Source organism: Pseudonaja textilis, chromosome Z (genome assembly GCF_049901715.1).
Source record: "Pseudonaja textilis isolate UNSWEBS1 chromosome Z, rPseTex1.2, whole genome shotgun sequence".
Classification (NCBI taxonomy): domain Eukaryota; kingdom Metazoa; phylum Chordata; class Lepidosauria; order Squamata; family Elapidae; genus Pseudonaja; species Pseudonaja textilis.
Window position 1 is genome coordinate 102,108,900 of NC_142008.1, and position 20,495 is coordinate 102,129,394.

General features: G+C 40.0%; 1 protein-coding gene across 1 annotated transcript; it reads right to left on the reverse strand.

Moving 5' to 3' along the window:
• Positions 1-6,891: 6,891 nt before the first annotated feature.
• On the reverse strand, positions 6,892-19,091 carry LOC113442845 (testis-specific serine kinase substrate). The gene is made up of 8 exons (XM_026710659.2): positions 18,907-19,091; positions 16,319-16,553; positions 14,396-14,491; positions 12,382-12,465; positions 11,106-11,155; positions 10,709-10,867; positions 9,607-9,747; positions 6,892-7,569 (listed from the first exon to the last, which is right to left on the reverse strand). Exons 1-8 carry the CDS (start codon positions 19,089-19,091, stop codon positions 7,428-7,430), a joined length of 1,092 nt encoding a protein of 363 aa, XP_026566444.1. The 3' UTR covers positions 6,892-7,427.
• Between the last annotated feature and the right edge of the window lie 1,404 nt (positions 19,092-20,495).

The following is a 20,495-nucleotide window of genomic DNA, read 5'->3' on the forward strand; positions in this document are numbered from 1 at the left end:
TTGCCAATATGTAGGGCAGAGCATTTATTTGTTGAGATTTGACATTGCCATTTGTTTGACCATTCTGATACATAGTCAAGGTCTTTTTGAAGGGTAGCAGTATTCTCTGTGGTTTTGAATAGCTTTACATCATCAGCGAAGAGAATGCAGTTGCTCTTGATATGATCACTGAGGTCATTTATATATAGAATATGAAAAGAGTTGGTCCTAGAACACTGCCTTGGGGAACACCACTGTTGACAGGTACAGAATTTGATAGGGCGCTCCCAATTTTGACCATTTGTTGTCTATTTGACAAGAATTCTTCTATCCAGTAATGCAGGTGTCCAGAGATATCGTAAGATTTTAGTTTTAGGAGAGTTTGTCATGTACCACTGAATCAAAGGCTTTGCAGAAGTCTATGTAGATTGCATCTATTGCTTTGTCCTGATCGAGTTGTGCAGTTCGTATGTTTTTGCAATGTAAGAGTTGCAGATTACATGATAGTTTTTTCCTGAAGCCAAATTGTTTATTAGAGAGTAGGTTGTTTGTTTCTAAGTAGAGGATGATGGATTGGTTAATAATTGATTCCATGACTTTACAGGTGATGGAGCATAAAGAGATTGGTCTGTAATTTTCAACTAGTCTGAGGTATCAATTTTTGAAGATGGGGATGACCATGGCTTGTGACCATAGTTTTGGCAAGATGCTGGTCCTGAAAGATTTTTCAAAGATTATGCTTAGAGGTTCAGCTATGGCAGTGGATAGCTTTTTTAAGAAGTAGGCACATATTCCATCTGGTCCAATAGATAGAAATGGTTTTAGATTGCCTAGTGCTTTTTCAACATTGTCTTCTGTAAAATCGATATGTATCATTGTAGTTGTCTGTGGTTCGACTAGGAAATACTGGGCATGATCCATTGTTGTTTACAAATACTGAGCCAAAGAATGTGTTAAAGAGGTTGGCTTTAATAGTGTCGTTGTTGAAGTCTTTACCATTAGGTCCTTTCGGGGGTGGGATGGACCTTGAGTCTTTTAGTTTGTTGTTTACAAAATTGTAGAAAGCACAGGTGGAATTGAGCCTGTTTGTTACCTGGGGGAGGGTAACACTGTAGCAGCCGCAGAAGCTTGAAGGAGAGCCAAGGGGCTGGCACAAAGTAATAGGTATAGTCCTGGAGGTCTGTGGAGGCTGAAGAGACAATCTGAAAAGAGAGGATACAAGCAGGGCAGCCCAGAGAGTCGGTCAGAATCGCCACATATGCAGCATATGAAAGCATACACAGCAAGATAAATTCCTTGTGTGTCTAATCACACCTGGCCAATAAAGAATTAATTCATTCATTCACATCTGGTCTATCAAAACAATCATATTCTCCAGGAGAAGGAAATGGAGGAAACTATCAGCCAGGAAGAGAAGCTTCCATTAAAGGCAAAAGCTTATGGGACAACCTCCAGAAAATCCGTATCCCATAGGCAAACTATTCATGTTCTCAATCTACCGCTCCGCTCTCAAGTGGATACTTGTTATAAAAGCTCACAGCTCTGTAAAAGGAAATGATTAAGTCTCCATCTCTGCTTTCTATGGAACACATTTCTCGGAACGCTACCCACCCTTCTTTTGTCCCTCTACCATTCAATGACAGGACAAAGCCATTTATTACATCCACAACTAAGATGCTGTCCTCTGTCATCCACCTAAGTTACTTCTTGTTGCCGTATTTGGGTATTTACATTCAACTTCTGTATCCTTTTGGGTTTATCTGGGCTATAATAAAACTTTGTAGGATAAACAGGGATTACCTTTATTATAAAGGTATGGTTTTGTTGCACTACAGATTTCAGCAGGCCTAGCCAGTATGGTAGTAGTGAGGAATGCTGGGAGTTGCAGTTAGGAACAATTGCATTTTCCACAATCCTGGTTCAATGAGGCAAATGGATGCTAAGGATCTGTTTGTTCTCGAGCAGACAAGTTATACTAAGGCTGGCTTGATGCCCCAAAGTGATAAGAATATGCTGGTCAATTAATTTTGATTTCCTCTCTGAAACACAAGTTTACAGGTGCTCTTCCTCTGGCACTCTTATTAGCTTCCCCATTATTTTCCTCTGAAGTATGGGAGAGTATTTTTTTCCCTTCTCTTCAACTTCCAACAAACTTAGCTATTGCTTTATGAATGAATAATACGTCTCATCTCATCTCCAATGTATATGCAGCAATTGTTTTGTTAACATGTTAAATGCATATGCAGAAATTTGTGTTTTGTTAAGGCATAGCATGCTGCACAAATCCAGCCATATGACTGTACGTTCCTGGAACTATCTGGTTTATAATTAGAACTTCAGACTAGGTTTAATAGAACCCAGACTGATCTTGTGCTAATTCTCTCTTCTTCAACCTGAAAGATTTATTTTGGGGGATTAGCAGAACAACATATGCTGCTGAGGGGTGTAGGTGTGTGTGTGTGTGTGTGTGTGTGTGTGTGTGTGTGTGTGTGTATGTGTGTGTGTGTGTGGGGGGGGGCAATCACTTAAATATGAGCCAGCAGTATGCCGCAGCTGCCATAAAAGCCAACACAGTTCTAGGCTGCATTAACAGAGGGATAGAATCAAAATCACATGAAGTGTTAATGCCACTTTATAATGCCTTGGTATGGCCACGCTTTGAATATTGCATTCAGTTTTGGTTGCCACAATGAAAAAAAAAGATGTTGAGACTCTAGAAAGAGTGCAGAGAACAGCAACAAAGCATTAGGGGACTGGAGATTAAAACATATAAAGAACAGTTGCTAGAACTGGGTATATCTAGTTTAATGAAAAGAAGGACTAGGGGAGACATGATAGCAGCTTCCAGTATCTCAGGGGTTGCCACAAAGAAGAGGGAGTCAAGCTATTCTCCAAAGCACCTGAGGGCAGGACAAGAAGCAATGGGTGGAAAACAAGGAGAGAAGCAACAAAGAGCTAAGGAGAAATATCTTGACAGAACAATTAGCGGCACAAATTGTCTCCAGAAGTTGTGAATGTTTCAACACTGGAAGTTTTTAAAAAGGCACTGGACAACCATTTGTCTGAAATAGTATGGGGTTTCTTGCCTTAGCATAGGGTTGGACTAGAAGACCTCCAAGCTCCCTTCCAGTTCTGTTATTCTATTCTATTCTATTCTATTCTATTCTATTCTATTCTATTCTATTCTATTCTATTCTATTCTATTCTATTCTATTCTAACCTCTGAAATAGATTCAAACACAGTGGGACAAATACATTGTATTATATGGAAATCTGAAGATTGAATTAACATACACGTGTCAGGTCAATTCATTCCTGTGTTGGGCTGTTTTTCAAGAACCGAGTTGTCTACTTCAGGTAAGAAGATATTGCCTGAAGTAGCCTACAGTAATTGGGCTTGCTAATCCATTCTTCTTTGGAGCCCTCATTCCCACCCTTAGGCTGGACCTTTAATATGAGAAGAACTATGCATTCAAAGCGGCCACTTCTCTGATTTAATGGCCTGACCCTAATGACACAATGACACTTGTTAAATCCTGCAGATCAAAGCTGAAGCACTTTACTTTATACAGAATGATGGAGGAGGAGCTAGTCTCCAGAACGATGTGAATTGCACTGCAAAAGATTAAGATCTATGGAAAATTGACAATTTCACAATCAAGGAGTTGCATCTAGTGTGCTAGAATGGCACCAGGAAGAAATTTTATTTCTTGGGAATTTATTTTATAGTGCTATACAGAGTGATGACACAAGCAACTCCTGGATTGAGAAAAGGTAGGAAACTCCTGATTCGGTAAGGTTTAGAATAACTGGGATTCCATCTGCTTAATAATTGCAGCTGGGCATTCTGGGATTGTTGCCTTCATGCAAAGCAGTCTTGCACCGTTTCTCGTGTGTTGTGGGTTCTGCATTGCTTTTCAATAGATTTCCATGTATAAAATGCTGATTTTGATTTATAAAGCCTTCCATGATTCTGGCTCTGCTACTTTAAGTGCTATCTTTTTCAAGTAGATCTGTGCATTCTTTCAGAGAGGGGCTTTTTTTGGATTCCCTCCCATTACAAGAAGACTTATGAGTTGACTCTCCAGAGGTGGTCACCTGTGGCTTTGCGGAGCACTTAGCCTCCTCCAAAAAGTGGTTCTGATCAAGTACTCCAGCAGGCCATGAATCCGAGTGTGTGTGCTTCTTGCTTACATTTTCCATCTTCCTTGACATCCTCCTCTTGTGGTCAACCCTCTCTTGTGCTTCCAGATGAGACATACAGTGAGAGTAGCAGACGTCATGAGAAAACTCTCCTAGTATGCATCTGAATGGGGCTTCTTTGAAAGCAAAGATCCCTCCTCTCTTGTGATTGTATGTTCTCAATGGAAGGGGTAGGGGAAGATTACGGCAGGGTATTGGGTTTCTCCCAAACCTCCATGGAGCCTTTGGCAAGTTCTACTCTTAAGTAAGACTACAATAAGGAAATAAGGAACAAAATAAGCACTGATGGAGTGGCAAATGGCAATTAAGGGTCCTTGTTGTTCTCTGAGCTTGACTGTCTTTTTGCAGGCATTACCCAAACTAGGTAACATCATCAGTGCTAGTAAGGAGAGGGGTTTGCTCTCAGTTATGTTCTTACTTTATGCTTGCTCTGTCGGTGTTGTTAGGGTGGTCTTGGAGGTTTTCTTTGGTTAGGCTGTTTACTGTTGGCTTGAAATCACTCAATTTTAATCCCCCATCAAACAATGTTTGTTAAAAACAATATTAATTGCACAAGTTATTTGTAAAAAAATGCATTATCCTCCTTTGGAATATACATTCTGAATATTAGTCTTAATCCTACTAGTTCAACATTCACCCCTTGTATATCTACCATGTTCATCAGTCGATACAAGTTCCTGTTTTAGTTGTGAATTAATATACAAAAAATAGCTTTTTTAGGGTTTAATGAAATAAACTTTTCAGCCAGATTTGTATTAATTAAATATTAAATTAAGTATTTTATATCTTTCTTCCGAATTTGATTTTTTTGCAAACAAATAACACTTCATTTCATTTTTTTAAAACAAAGAAAAAAGTTGCTTTTGGAGACCATTTGCTCTATTTATAGTCCACATTAGACATTTTAATCTATAGTCAAGCCAAGAATGTAGACAAGTCAATACCTATGGCACTCAATTCAGTATAATCTCTTTAAAATCCTTTTGCATTTATTGTAGTGATTGTGGTGAAGTCTGCCTTGAAATCTCCAGATTTCTGTTCACTCATGCCATCTGCCCATCTGATTCCATATGATGGATCTGGACCCCAAAACTTTTGAAAAGTTTTCATCAGAACTTGGTAGTAAATTGTGGACTATAGTCTGAGACCAAGTAGTCAGGTAAGTTATGTAAACAGAAGATATGTTGTAAAAATTGCTGAGTTGTGTCTTTGACTGGGGCCAATCCTAAGCACTCTATGAAATAATCCATCTTTGTTAAAGTGTTCATCATTATCAAAAGGGTCCTTTCCCCCTGGTTAAATGTTATGAAGTTTTAAGGATTCAGTGGCCCAAGGATATATTGGGATGGGTGGTGGCACCAAAAGTCCTCATTACTTATCTGGTGTGTCTTTTGTTCTATGACAGGCTGAGCAGGAGGTGACATGCCACCTTGCATCATCCTGATTCATGGTGATCAAAAATCTCAAAAGTAAATGATCACGAAGAGTCCAAGTGACCTGCAGCAAGTATGCACTGACCACCAGAACTCATAGCATCTACAAATATGCTCTAAATTCTGGTGGTCAGTGCATACTTACACAGGGCATGCCTCCTCTAAGATGTATCTCCATGGAAAGTTTGCAGCTTCTACCAGTACTACCCCATAGCCATATCTGAAGGAGGATGGATTCTGATGCAAAAGCAGTCTTTAAAGCTCCAAAAGCATGTCATACATCTTCATTCCAAATTAATGTTTTCCTGAGCAATGGACAGGGCCAGAGGTACAGTGAAATCTGCAAAATAATGTATATATTTTCTATAGTAATTGACAAAGCCAAAAAAATGGTCTTGGCAGGGCATGTGATAGCTAGATGTCCCTGGGACCCCACCGTACAAATACAACCTTCTCTGCACCTTTGAGCCTTTCCTGTTTCAGTCAGTTGAGAATGAGCTACCCTGACCTGTGTGGTTTCCTCTAAAGATGTCTGTTCAGAGATAGGCATCTATCTGCCAGGACACCCAGGCTTGACAATATATTGTTGGCTTAAGATCTAGTCTTCCACTGCTGCAGATACCCATCAATATGAAGACACAGCTCCATTAATTATTTCAATAGATCTATGCATTCAGTTTTAACTAGATCATCTAAAGTTTCATCTATCAAACCTACTTTAAACTGATATTGCAGCATTATTCTATGTTAAATTCTTAGAAATTAACTTAAATGTACTTACATATTTAGCTGCCACTGTGTGGCACCCTTGTTTAAGTTCCAGAATATGGTGATTCTTGCTTTGAGTTTTTATGGGATCTACATACATGGCACCAAGCTGACAAATGCATTTGCACAGTTGTCCAGCAGAGATTCAGTAGGGGTGTTGCCAAAAAAAAAAAAATCTTCTGAGATCCCATACCCCAAAATCTGAAAGTTGCACAGGAAATATATTACATCACACAGAATTCAGACATCCTTTAGGTTTACTGCCCAGGAGCAAAGCTAACATTTATTCACATTGTTTTACTGTCCTACACCAACATTAGTGCTATTATCCTCCTCATAAAATTTGAGGACTGTTATTTATAAGAAAATGGCTACAAATGAGAATAGCAACAAAGAAGGAAAACAACTCATTGAGTACAAAAACTGAAGCTGAGTGATGTGTGGCACTAATCAGATTTGAGTCATATTTGGACTTGAAAAACAATAGGAGGCTGCACTCTCCAAAATCAACAGGACCAGGAAAAAACAAAATTTAATTTATATTTATAAATACAATTAATATTGTTGATTGTTCCCTGTCAAGGTAATGACTTTCACTTTGAGTCACACTAAATCTATCATTCAGTACTAACAGAAGTGCTCAGAAAAACACGTGTATAATTTTCATTTAACTTTTGGATTGTGGACTGAATTCCCTGTATTAGCCAAGAGGAGAGGAAGAAAAGCTTAGTGACAAAACTATTGTGCTTGCCCTCTGAAAATCCCAGATACAATCTCCAGTATTTCAAAATATTTTTCTACCAGAAATTTTAGTGAACAGATGTCTGATTAGAATGGGAACAGAATCCTAGAATAGAATCTGGGCAAGGCAGCTTTGCAGATTGAACATCCTTAGCCAAGATGGATCTGTCTCCAGACTTCCCAGTGCAAGGCCATCTTGGTCTGGCCTGCATAACTTAGGGTCAGAAAAATGCTCCAGAAAGACTGCACTCTGGAAACATTTTATTGGGGGCAGGAGGGTCTGGGGTTAGTCTACTCTGTGCCTCACTGTGTCATCGTCTTCTGCAAATGCTGGCAGCTGGGGCATATGCCTTCTGGTTGGCCCCTCTGCTTCAGCTCCTCCAAAATGGGCGCCATCGCATGTTCAAACATCTTTCGCAGCACCTCTGTATTCACAATGCTGTAGCTGTGGGTGGGAACCGGGAAATGGAAAAAAAAGAAAGAAAAGAAGGGATGCCATTTACACAGTCAATTAATGTAGAAAATATGATAGGTTTAAGTCTTGAAAGGGAGACAAACAGCCCAGGTACAGCGTCAAGGAAACTCCTTCCATGCCATGTCAGAAGAGTGCCGTTTGCTGCACTGAAAATATTGTAAATATGAGATATCTCTGGAAGTATTTAACATAAAGAGACAAAGAAGCACTGCTCCAACTTAACATTGCTTTAGTACAGTTGCCCCTTTTTCCAGAACTGACATGGTGGTCTACTGAAAGAAGAAATAAGAGAAGGTAGGAAATATGTATGAAACAGCTAACCTGGAAAGAGTTTTAAAAAGCAGCCATTTTAAAACCCAACTCTTCTTGATTCTTCTAAACACACATGCCAATTACATGAGCTTCAGCAACATGTTTTTTTTAAATAAATGAAAATAGGTGTTCTCAGTTTTCTAAAGCCAATGCCAGAGATTCGATTTTGTAGAAAACTGTGTTTTCAGCAGCAGCCAATTAACTGTTTATGCGAGTAGTCAATTCACTTGCTTCTGTTAATACTGAACTTGCTCTTCTGTGAACTGGAAAACTGCAATTACTTGTTGGTCTATGAAAGGAAATCTATAATATCAAGTCAGTATTTCTAGCTGACATACTATTCAGGGGCTGCTTAAGCAAAAATTTTGGATAGTCCTTGATAGAAAAATCTTAAAAGAGTTTGTAGCTGTGCTGATAAATCAGGCCCATCTGGTAAGGAAATATTTTTCAGTCTTGGCAACATTAAGCTATATGGATTTCAACTCATGCTCAGGAATTGTGAACTGGCTCAGGAATTTTGGGAGTTGAAGTTCATATATAGCTTTCCCTCCAGAGACCTGGCTTTCCAAGATGTGGGAGACCTGGGTGGGAGATTTGTGCCATTTGACTGCTTATAGCCATGTTGGGGAACCTATGCCATGCGTGCCGGAAGTGGCATGCAAAGCTATTTCCCCCGGCATGTGAGAGGTCACCCGGAAGAGCCCCACTGTCAAATATCTGGCGTGCATGCGCAGGGAGCAAAGGGAGGGTGCATGGGAGAAGGGCGCGCATGCGCAGAGACATGCTGTGCACAAGGAGGGATCATGCATGTATGTGCAGATGCATGGCACGCGAGGGAATCGTGCATGCCTGCGTAGACGTGTGGCATGCAAGGGGGAATCGCATGCGCATGCACAGGGAGTGTGGGGGCCCCAGGATGCTGGGTACATGTGCATGCGTAATTATTGGCACAGGAGCTGAAAAAGGTTAGCCACCACTGGCTTATAGAGTGGTTTTGGTTGGATGAAGTTATTTTGGGAACTTATTACACATTGCTTTCTATTGGTGTACACCTCCCTATGTCAACTGGGAAGCTATTAAATTGATTTAATCAGTCAATCCATCATGCTAAGTCCTAATATGGTATGTTTGGTTTTATCTTAGTTTTTGTGGCCTGTGGGGATAATAAACCAGAAGTTATATCAAGTCCAGCATCTATCTGCCATGCCAAAAAACACCACAAAATGTACTGTCACAATTTAAAGACAGAGTGCCAAATTTCTATGGTATATGTTTTTGAGTCACAAAGGGAAAGTAAGTCTGGAAACAGAAGCTAGAGTTCCATTGGTGAAATTCATTTTTTCTCTTTTAACGATTTCAGACACAAAGGAAATCTCTCTGGTATTGCATACCACTTCTGGGATAAGAAAGTCACTGGAAGACCTCTTGCAACGGCTAGCAGGATGAGAAGTCAAACAACAATACAGGTCCACCGGTGGTTTATGGCTTAAAATCATAAAACAAAGACTATCTGTAATGCTTTGTTTAATAAACTGCAATTAGCAAATCATTGCTGAGTGGCTTTATGACATTGCCCTGAGTGAAATCAAAGAAATCACACCTAACACCACATCCTTCCTTAGTCTAACCTTCTGATTCTCATTAACAGGTTGGTCTGTATTCTTCAGTTCTGATCCAAAGGTTTAAACTAGGTACCTGGAACATCTAGCACAATTAAAAGGAGGCCGATTGGATGCTTCCATATTCTTTAGCGTTGCAAGATGTCGGGATATGTCTTCCAGGAGTCCATCGAGATCTTCCCGGACCTGAGTGAGAGATACTGATGCCCGCTTTGCCCTGGCATAGAAGGAAAAAGATAGCAGCTGTAAGTGAAATTTCCACAATTTCTAAATTCATAGCCCTATAACAGCTCAGAGAGATGTACGTTTTGCCTGCCACACAGAACAGTAGGTTTCCTTATCTGTGGAGCAGGTCTTGAAATGGAGCAATCTCATTTTACAGTCCTCTCACAGGCTGGCTGAAAGGATAGTGACATCCTGGTCTGTGGTATTTGTGTTCCAGGAGAAGCTGCACACTCCCTGTTCCTCTGCTTTTTATTCTCTTTTATCCTTCATTACAATAAGGGAAGTGGGGGAGCTAGATAGGGGATTTCATCTGAAACGGTAGACTTTTGTCAAAATTATGCTGGAGGACACCCATGCACCATTTATTCTGAATCTGATCTTTGAATTTTTCTACCATCTGATACTTTTGAAGCAACAAGAGGTAGAATTAATTGTACACTGTTACAGAAAAAAAGACCTACTGAGAAAAAGGGATCACTGGCAGTTGGATGAAGCTTGACCTTGGAAGATCCACAAATATTAGACAGCTTCACTTTTTAAAAGAAAAAATACAGTAATCAGTTACAGGGCAAAAAGGCACTAATTAATAATATACTAATATTCCCTGAAGATGTGTAGACTATAATACTTTGTCAATACAAAATGAGGATTATGAAACTTGTATTCAACTTTCCTAAACTACACCTCTATGGGGAAAAAATCCTAATATAAATATGCAGGGAACAAACCCCATCACTACAAATACTTGCTATCATTATCTAATAACAGACCTCTAGTTGAACTGGAAAAATTAACTCCGAGGGAACAGTAATCAATGGTTTGTTCTTGACACCATCATCTCTTAGATCTGGTCCTTCTTTTCACTAGGAATAAGAGTCCACAACTCAGAAGGACCTAAGAGTACTGGAGATTGGAGAAGAGACATAGTTTCTTTAGTCAAAAAGGGTACATACGCAGAAGAGACTTCATCCAGTTCCTCCCGCAGCATCCTAAGCTCCTGCCCTTGTTCCACTTGTATCCTTTCCCTCTGGGGAAGCACTCCTTCCAAGCATAGCCCCAACTGGGCCAATAGCCGCAACACCTCCTTCTGGGCCAGCTCCAGCATGCATTTCCTACAGTGAGATGTGATAGAAAGAGACCACGTTGGAGGATATCTTGATGTCTCCAGCAAAATCAAGACTCCTTCCCATTCCCTCCTCAGAGAGGTACCAAGAGAGCAACAGTGTACTTCTGGAGATCACTCTCCCCAAGGATGGGCAACCTTGGGGATCATGCTACTTCTGAAGTACAAAAATTGTTTGGAGACCCCACTCGCCATCCCCTATTCCAGCAATTGCCATGAGGTCTTACCAACGAAAGTCTTCTACTTGAACCTGTTGCTGTAAGTTACGCAGTTTCTCCTAAACAGAGTAGGGGAAGTGACAGGGAAAGAACAAGATTAACTTGGGGTATTTAGTATATGTATACATGTGCTGCTCTCTTTTCCAATTAGCATGCTAATACAGTAAAGTTTTTTAGAGTTCAAATCCACAAGAAAGTAACAGGGAGCAACAAAATACTTTTCTCCAACCTGGATCTCCAATCCAGATGTTATAGACCACAATGCTCTTAATTTCCAACCATATAGCTGGGCTAGCTAGTCATTCCAGTTGTGGTAGTCCAGTACATCTGGACTCATTGTTCATCTAAAAGATATTCTTCACCTCAAAGTGAACCTTTAGAAAACACAACTCAGCAAATCTTCAGAAAAATGCAGTCTTGTGTTGCTTTCTTTATGAGTGCTGGTAATGAAATCCAAATAATTCCAAACCTTTCAAATGTAATAAGAGGGTAAATGAAAGGGACAAACTGCAGGATCACTTAGAGCATGTAAAAAAGAGATGGTTCAGCCAGAAACCAGAGGATGAGCAAGATGGAGAATTTGCATCATCCTTTCCTCCTCCTCCTCCTCCTCCTCCTCCTCCTCCTCCTCCTCCTCCTCCTCCTCTTACCTATTTAGGAGTCTACAGAGGATAATAACTTAATATTGCTATCTTGACACTTAACCATATAACACTCAGATAACCCACCGGGAAATATGACCATAACTAACTATGGTGATTAATTAGATTTCTACTCCAACTTTGAATGAGAAATTGAAGCTGGCAAGATTACTTCTAATTTTTCTGGTTTCTTCCAGTGTTATTCCTTTCAGGGGACTGGGTTAATAGAGGGTGGGACAGGCCCAAAAAATCCCAGTCCCTCCCTTTATATATGGGAGCCACAATCTCTTCAATGCCAGTCCAAAATTAACCTGTACTCAATGCTGGTGAGACTGAGAATTTAAAAAGCAAAATCTCTGAAAAGATTAAACAACAAACCATTTTCATATTGCTGTTAAAAATATATGCCAGAAGGAATCAAATATGATGGAGGGTGCTTATTTCTCTTGCATGCATCTCCCTTTTCTAAATTTTCCAACAATCGTTTTGTGTATAGGTGAGCCTGGGAGAGTTTTGATGATTGATTATGGACCTGAATTATAATCTCCTTAATCCCTAGTAGAGAATGATTTTCTTTTGCTAAAAGATTCCCGGGAAAGGGTTAAAAGACACTTAGGGGCAAAAATGGACATCCTCTCTCTCACCTGCAAGAGGGCTGAGTTTTCTTCCAGTACGCTGGTCTTTATTTCGGCATCCTCCACAGATTTTGTCACTTTTCGACAGCTTTCCTTCAAGAAATTTCAGAGGGGAAAAAAAACTCAGGTGGCCAAACAAGCAAACAAAAGGAATGAGCTAGTGTGGATTTGCATTCAACGTTGTGCATCTCCTTTTCTTCAAAAGTCTTTTCAAGAAGTTAGGACAGGGAGCAAATGGAAAATTATCCCATTTCTCTTTTTTTATGATAAATCTGATAACTTGAACCTCTATTAAAGGATGAGTTCAACATCCATTTCATTACAGCATTGGAAAGAAACACAGCATCTCAGTAACTCTCTCCCACATCCAACTCTCTACTCCCAGAGATTTTGTTTAAAGGAAAACTATTTTAATATTTTCAATTGTCCCTATCATTTCACTGAATATATAATAAAAGCAAAAACATTATCTTAAATTCCGCTTTGGCAATTCTAAAGCAAGCACTGCACCTCCTGCCTACTGTGCCCTGAGCTATCTAGCAGCATTTGCCCATTTTCCATGTACTGTTTTCTTCTAGAGAAAAATTTACTTGGCAAGGAGGTCTGCTTCAGCCATTTGGCTCTGTGAGGCTGATCTTAACTGTCTTGCAATGGAGCAATGGTCCTCTTACAAAAAAAATATCATATTATGATCGAACTTGCATTGATCCAGGTTGCCTGATTACCTTGTCTTGCCCATCCTACTCGTACCGGCACAAGGGCTTACTTCAGAACCCATCAGTGAAAGGACTCTGACTATCGAGATTAGAAAAAGAGTTTTCTCTGCTGCAGCATCTAAACTTTGGAACATCTTACTGTCCTGGGTAAGATCTGTTCCCAGCTTTCTATCTTTTCATAAGAGTTTGAAGATCTGGTTGGCCTTGGGACCAAATGAGGGGAATTCCACATTGGAGGTAGTTGCTGAATTGATGGCAGACTCCACCTCTCCTATCCCTTGCCCTCTGCTGTCTACCCACCCATCTTTTCGATTATCGTATACCTTGTATTCGCTTGTGCTCCTTTTTCATTGTTTATTGTATGAGTTCTAGTATTTTCCTTCTGTTCTGTTTACATTTTTTTCATTTTCTTCCTTATTATTATTGTAAGCTGTCTCACAGCAGATAGGCAACAAATAAATTTAAACACAAACAAACAAACAAATAAAATAATCATTGCATGTAAATACAATAGCTCTGAGACAATGCTTGTAGGCTGTCAGAACCTGGATGGGGAGAAATAGACTCAGATTGAACCCAACCAAGATGATGTAGACGTTAATTCAAAAGTCAAGGAATCTTCCTTGACCTACGGCTCCTGTTGGAAGATAGGCCAAAAAGGGTTTTGCCTAGAAAAATGTCTGTAAATTGGTTTGGAACAATTATATTTGATTTGTGGATTATTCTGTTATGTATATGAATTATTGTATTTGCTTGTAGTATATTAATTGTACACTTACTTCAATAGATTAAGCAGTAGTAAATCTAAAGTGTGATATCACAGTGCTCCAGGTTAGTCTCTGAAAGCCTGACAGATTTTACACAGGAAGCCAGATCACTGTTAGAATTCCCTCTCATTCTGCCTACAGGAGCAGCTGTGAGCTTAACCAAAGTTTGGAGCAGGGTCTGACAGGAGCTGTGTAAATGCAAGCCCATGGCTTATGCACCCAAAGTTGAATTGCTGTCAGAAGTTGCTCTCACACAGCTTGGACATTAGCAACCAGTTTTTCCAAGCAGAGCTCAAAAAGTAAAGCCAACCAAATGAGGCAAAATTAAATCCGATTTCACAGAATGGACAGAATTTAGCCTCTCCTCTCTCAAATTGGCCAAGTGAGTTGGACTGAAGCATTCTTGCATTGGTAACCTTAGGAAGGAGACTAATTCCATTCTGTATTCCTGCCTATAAAAGCAGAAAGAGAATGGTGAACCTGAGACGCTAAAACTTCAGTTATGTAGTAGCCTATGCAAATAACCTACAGCCTCCAGACCTGCAGATTCTGAAGATGGTGGGTGACCTTGGATGTCTTCTCTTTGAGGCTGGTGATAGAATCCTTGGCTCGTAAAAGGCCACTATTACTCACTTCCTGCTAGGAGAAAAAGCAAGAGGAAACTGATCAAGCAAATCACAACCCACTTACTTCTGACTAATACACATTTTCAGACATTTATTTCAGTCTCTCAATGGTTTTAAAATGGAGAGGGGGCAGCTGTAAGGTATGACAGCCCACACATCTAAAGTTCAAACTATTTGATTGTTCTATGTCTATTTCACAGGAACCTCCCCAGACTGGCAGCTTGTTTTGGGAAAGACAAGATAAAACTCAAAGCACTGGGGTGGGATGTTAGACCTTTCCTCGTGTGTTTATATAGTGAGTCCAAGCTAATTCCTTGCTTGAGCCCTTCTCCAAACTGGGATGATTGCTTACCAGCATCATCTGAAAAACATTATCTACATGTTAGAGAGTTAAGACGGGTCTTGTTAGGGATCTAAAAGTTCATTACTGATAGTTAGAATCTTTCAGTGACAAAGTAGAAATTAAGCTTGTATGTACAATACACTCTTCATAGCTGGGGGTGGTCAAGGCCAAGAGGACAAAGAAATATTTGGAACAATATAAAAGGCCACGCTTGGGTGTAGAAAGTAAATGAAGAAAAAGGAATGGCATAAACAGCTCAATATAGAAGTAGGACTGCAGAAGAATAAAATCTTCAAGAAAAGCCCTTTTCAGGAAAAATATAAAAATATTTGTAACAATATACATTGTTAAGTTCAGGATTGGTAAGAATATGAAGTTAACAACAAATTAAAAGAAAAACAAACTAAGATTGCTTGCCCAAAGAAATGCTGATCCCAACATAAAAAAATAGGAATTATTTTCTAGAATGTTATAGAACAGGAGTGTCAACCTTGGTTTCGCTGGAACCTTGATTTCACATCAGGGTTGTGTTTGACCTTGGGGGCTGAAGTGGGAGTGGATGGGATGGGCGTAGCCAGCTCAAAGTCACTTGTGTTGGGGTGCCTGTGGTGGCCCGAACACTCTGCCAGCGGAAATTGGTTTTTGAGCTACATTTTCGGTTATGATAGCCTCCTGCAACCCTCTGCCAGCGAAAACAGTGCAGGAGGGCCACCTATGGCCCTCCCGGGCTCCATTTTTGTTGGCAGAGGCACCGTGGGCTGGTCCTTTGCTATTTCCAGGCGGCCCCACAGGCCAGATCAAAGCACCACACGGGCTGCATCCAGCTCCGGGCCTTGAGTTTGACACCCCTGTTATAGAAGGCCCACAACTGAATTATTCTCTAAAAATATAGTGTTATAATCCTCTGGCTTTGGAATCAACTGCAACCTCTGACTAGACATCAAGTACACCATCTGGAAGCGTTCCTGAATTTGCAAAAGCATCAGTAAGGGATTCTTTGTTTGGCTTAAACCTTGGTTGCTATATATTAATACCATTTTAATTTTTCTCTGAATATGGAAGCTGGAAGAGAGAATAGCAGATATAGGCAAAACTAGAAGTTCCAGCAGGATTGACCCTTTCTGTTCACTAAGAAAAGATGAGAGTCTTGGAAGTAACATCTTTAAAGTGGAATGTGGACTGAAAAAATAGATAGACTTAAAACTCATCAAGAATACAAACCTTTGGGGGAGATTTGTAGAAAGAAACCCTTACTCAATTATAGCATTAAAAGTAGTTTTATGCACCTCGAAAACAACTGTATTATGGCATAAAAGTAGCTCTTAGAGACCTAATCAAGTTGTTGTTTAAAGTGTCATGTTCTTTTCTGGGGAAGTGGGGTGGGGAATACATTTTTTTAATTTGTCTATTATTAGAACAATGCTTCGGGGCTGTATGCTTAATTGACAAAGCAGCAACAGGTACCATATGTGCGACTGTGTCGCATTGCCTCACCTGCTGGCTGGAATTATCATCTTCATCTTCTGACCAAGCTGGCTTGATGGGAAACAGAGGATCCCATCTTTCGCCTCCTGCTCCCCCTGGTGGACCCCCATCATCTGTGGATTCATTCTCCGTGGTGGAATCATCACGTTCCCCATCAGTTAGGTTCAGAAGAGAAACATTAGTGCAAGCAGAAGAACGCTTCAAATTCAGATTGGGACTTTCAGTGGTAAAATAGGGCTCGACTCTGGTTTGAGAAAAAGTTCATTATCCTTAGATAGAGTACTGAACTACTTTATTTCTTACATAATATATTGAAGAGAGATAGGTACAGCAAAGGATCTTCGGATGCCTTTATCTAACATATTATTTGGCAACCTAAGATTTTGGGATTACTGTACAGAAATGCCAGAAAATTATACTGAAAATTTTGAGAATTGAAGTCCAACAAGTTGGTAGACATCTGTTCTTACTTTGTTATTGCATCATTTATATCCCACCGCCAAGTTTAACAAAATTTTGGTGACTCACATAAAATCCTATTGATCTCGCTAATAAATTCCAATAGCAGAACAAGGAGTAGACTGTTCTAGAAGATAGAGCAATAGTAAAAAAAAAAAAATCCCATTCTCCTAATTCTTGAAATGGGAGAGAATCCAAAGAAATAGCACAGCACCTATTTGAAGAAGGTCATTCTTAAAGTAGCACAGTCCAAATCATGGAAGGCTTTAGCCTTCAGAATTTTATACAGGAAATGTGTTAATTAATGCAGAGACCTCAATATAATGCTGCCCTGCTGAAGCAGATCTCAGCTCACAGCCTGTGAGCACCAACTACAGTTTTAGATCATTTTCAAAGGTAGTGTGATATTTCCAACACATTAGAATAAAAAGGTAATGAGAATAAGAGTGACTACTGCCAATGTCTTCCACTCCCAAGGGACACAACAGAAAACTAGACATCACTGGAAAAGACTTTCCTGATAATATAATTCACCTGCTAATTCTAATTCTGTCAAGGAATGCAAATCTCTATAAAATCAACACTGGGGCACAAAATAAGAACAAGAAATAACTTCTGCTTGCTGTGATTCGGTTTAACCTAGTTTCTTGCTATTCCATTTAATCTTTCACTTTTCACACACTGCGTGAGGATCTCCTCTGCATTTTCTGCTGTTAAGGCTATAAAGTTTGGTATCATTATGTATAGTAATGCTCCCTCCAAACTAACAAATGACCTCTCCCAAAGGTTTCATTTAAATAAATAAACAGTAGAGGGACGAGAATCAAGTCCTGGGGCTTGGTATGTTCAAGTGCCCCAAGGTCTCATTTTTCTTCTCTTAATATTACCAAATAAAACCAACCACTCACTTTTGAAAGAATGGAATTGGTGCAGGATAATGCCACCCACCCATCCACTTGCACAACACCCATCTCTTAGATAGTCCAGAAGAGTATCATGCTCAGTGGCACAAAACTTTATGAGAAGTCCAAATGAACAAGAACATGGTTCGTGCATCCCATCAGAGCAGCTGAAACAGTTTCTGTACCACAGCCAGATCTGAGAAAACTGGAATGAAAGAGATCAAATTATCCACTTTATCCAGTACTGTCTGCAATTGACACCCCACTATTTTCTTCAAGATCTTCCTGGGAAAAAAAGCAAGTCTGAAGACCAGGCAGAAGGTATCCAACACAAGCAGATCATGAGCCACTTTCTTCAAGATATGGAGGATGCCCCTTCCTCCCTTAGGGAAGCATTAACTTCGTCTCAAATATGACCACAAACACATGTATACAGAAGAGCTAGTGGAACATGCCTGACAAAATTAATGTATATAGTTTTACAAACAAATGTCTTACTTAAGAGAGCAATATTAAGGGTCATGTACATATAAAACCTGGATGTTTTTCCCATGCTATGTTTGAAACCAGAAGATGAAGAAGAAAACGGGAAGCATTTTTTCCCATTTGCTTATGCTAGAATCAGCAGTAAGTCTTTAAAAAGCACAGGGAGAGCAAAGATGTGTATATTTTCCCCAAAAAGTAAACTGAGAGTGTGAGTTCATGGGCTTGAATCCAGGCAACGTATGCAGAAGAAGGGCTGGCTGGCTTTTGAGATATGAGCAATCTGTGTGTCGTTAGAACCCAAAACCAGACCAAACTAGGAACAAGCCAATGCTGGTGGTGTGTTAGGCTACCAGCAGGCAAGATGGTCTCTCCTAAGCCTCGGTTAGTAGCAATAACCACTATTGCACTATCTGCTTTTGATAAGATGAGATCCACTGCCCTCTTAGCCCAGTGTTGGACTACAAACCTTCATTATTCTCAGCCAGCTTTACTACATAGGCTAAAAATTCTGGGAGTTTTATCCAACCAGCTGGGATCTGAGGGCAGCAATTTTCTATGAACTGAAGGAGAAAAGTTTTTGGTTTTTTTTGCATCTTCTACTACCAGAAGCCTTTTCACCTGAAGATGCCATGGATTGAATCTGAACCTTTTGAACACAGATGTGCTACTGTGCATCCCGTCTCCTATATATTCTCACATGTTGCAGCTATTAAACTCTACCTCCACCCTTTACCTTCCCAGGTGACCCACCCATGGAAAGAGACGGCTTTCTTCTTTTTGGGGAAGCCTTTGATGCTAGTAGGCTTTCCCAGCTGATCCTTGGTGCCCTGAGCCCAACTCTCAATCCCTGTTGGTGTGTCTCCAGCCTCATTTATTTCTTTGGACTGCCAGATGGTCTTCACCACAATGTTGGCCATTATAGGCTGGGTCGACATCTAATATGAGCACAAATTTTCTTGCCTGCACCACACCAGGTACCTATAAGCCAACTGGCTCTCTAGGTAGGGCAGGAATCTTCCAGCTGCTTTCATGACCTCACAACAGTTGCCATGGGGCTGGCAATCACATGGCCCACCCTTCCATCCACCATTGTACCACCAACAATCAGCACAGTCTTCAATAAAAAGAAAAGCAATGCAAATAATTCTTTCCTAATTTGAAAGAATTGCATGGATTGAGCTAAAGAAATATATTTAACTGCTAATTGCCTTTTTTTTCATACTTTGCCCAGGTTAGATTCAACAACTACGATTAGTTATTGGTTTGTTACTTCTATAAATCACAGTTAAACAATCAACCAGATTTACATATCACACACAAACTTATGCATAAAAGTTCACACCACATAATAACTCTTTATTATCTGAGGAAACGTCTCTTGCCGGTCACATCTACCTGACCCATTGGAGCAGGGAGCCAGGGAATGTTTCATGTCCCATCCCCGAGGGAGATACACCTGGTGGGATTCAGAGGAAGGGCCTTCTCCGTAGTGGCTCTCTCTCTGGAACATCATTCCCCCAGAGATTAGAACGGCCCCACTCTTCTGGAAGGCGCTGAAGACCCAGTTCTGCCAGTGGGCCTAAGGAACCCAGAGCGGGACGGAGCCCATTAAATGGCTCATGTGATCTGCTGTCCCCAGGGCGGGAAGTGATTTTGTTATATTGTACTATATTAATTTATTTGATTCTTTTTTTTAGTTTTTGTTGTTTTAAATGTGATTTTATATTCTGTAAGCTGCCTTGAGTCACTATGGGTGAATAGGCAGCAATATAAATTCAATTAATTAATATTATCAAATATTTATCTATTTATGAAGTGAAACACATAATTCACGAACTATCAAAGACACCTGACTGATTGCTCAGACATTGGGCTGGTTCAAATGTAATGCTATCAAAGACTAGTACAGGAGTCCTCGAGTTATGACCACAATTGAGCCCAAAATTTGCTGTTAAGTGAGACATTTGTTAAGAGAGTTTTGTCCCATTTTATGACCTTTCTTGATAGTTGTTAAGTGAAGCACAGAAGTTCTTAAGTTAATAACACTGTTGTGAAGTGAATCTGGCTTCCCCATTGACTTTGCTTGTCAGAAGGTCACAAAAAGTGATCTCATGACCCCCAGGACACTGAAACCATCATAAATATGAGCCAGTTGCCAAGCATCTGGTCACTAAATGAATTGTTGTAAGTCGAGGACTACCTGTAGTGCTCTAGAGTAAACCAAAGAAAAAAATAGTATTTCTTTTGATCAACATGAAATGTTGACCATCCACAATAGTTGAATGGATGTTATGCTTAACCACTTGAATAAACCCAACAGAACGGGTTCACATTCCACA

What these genes read in the sequence shown, in the direction of transcription:
- LOC113442845 (XM_026710659.2), bottom strand. Translation starts at nt 19,091, where the DNA reads ATGTCGACCCAGCCTATAATGGCCAACATTGTGGTGAAGACCATCTGG. An exon ending in ATGATAATTCCAGCCAGCAG is followed by an intron (nt 14,492 to 16,318) that starts GTGAGGCAATGC and finishes TTCTCCTAGCAG; the next exon opens with GAAGTGAGTAATAGTGGCCT. An exon ending in CAAGTAGAAGACTTTCGTTG is followed by an intron (nt 10,868 to 11,105) that starts GTAAGACCTCAT and finishes ATCTCACTGTAG; the next exon opens with GAAATGCATGCTGGAGCTGG.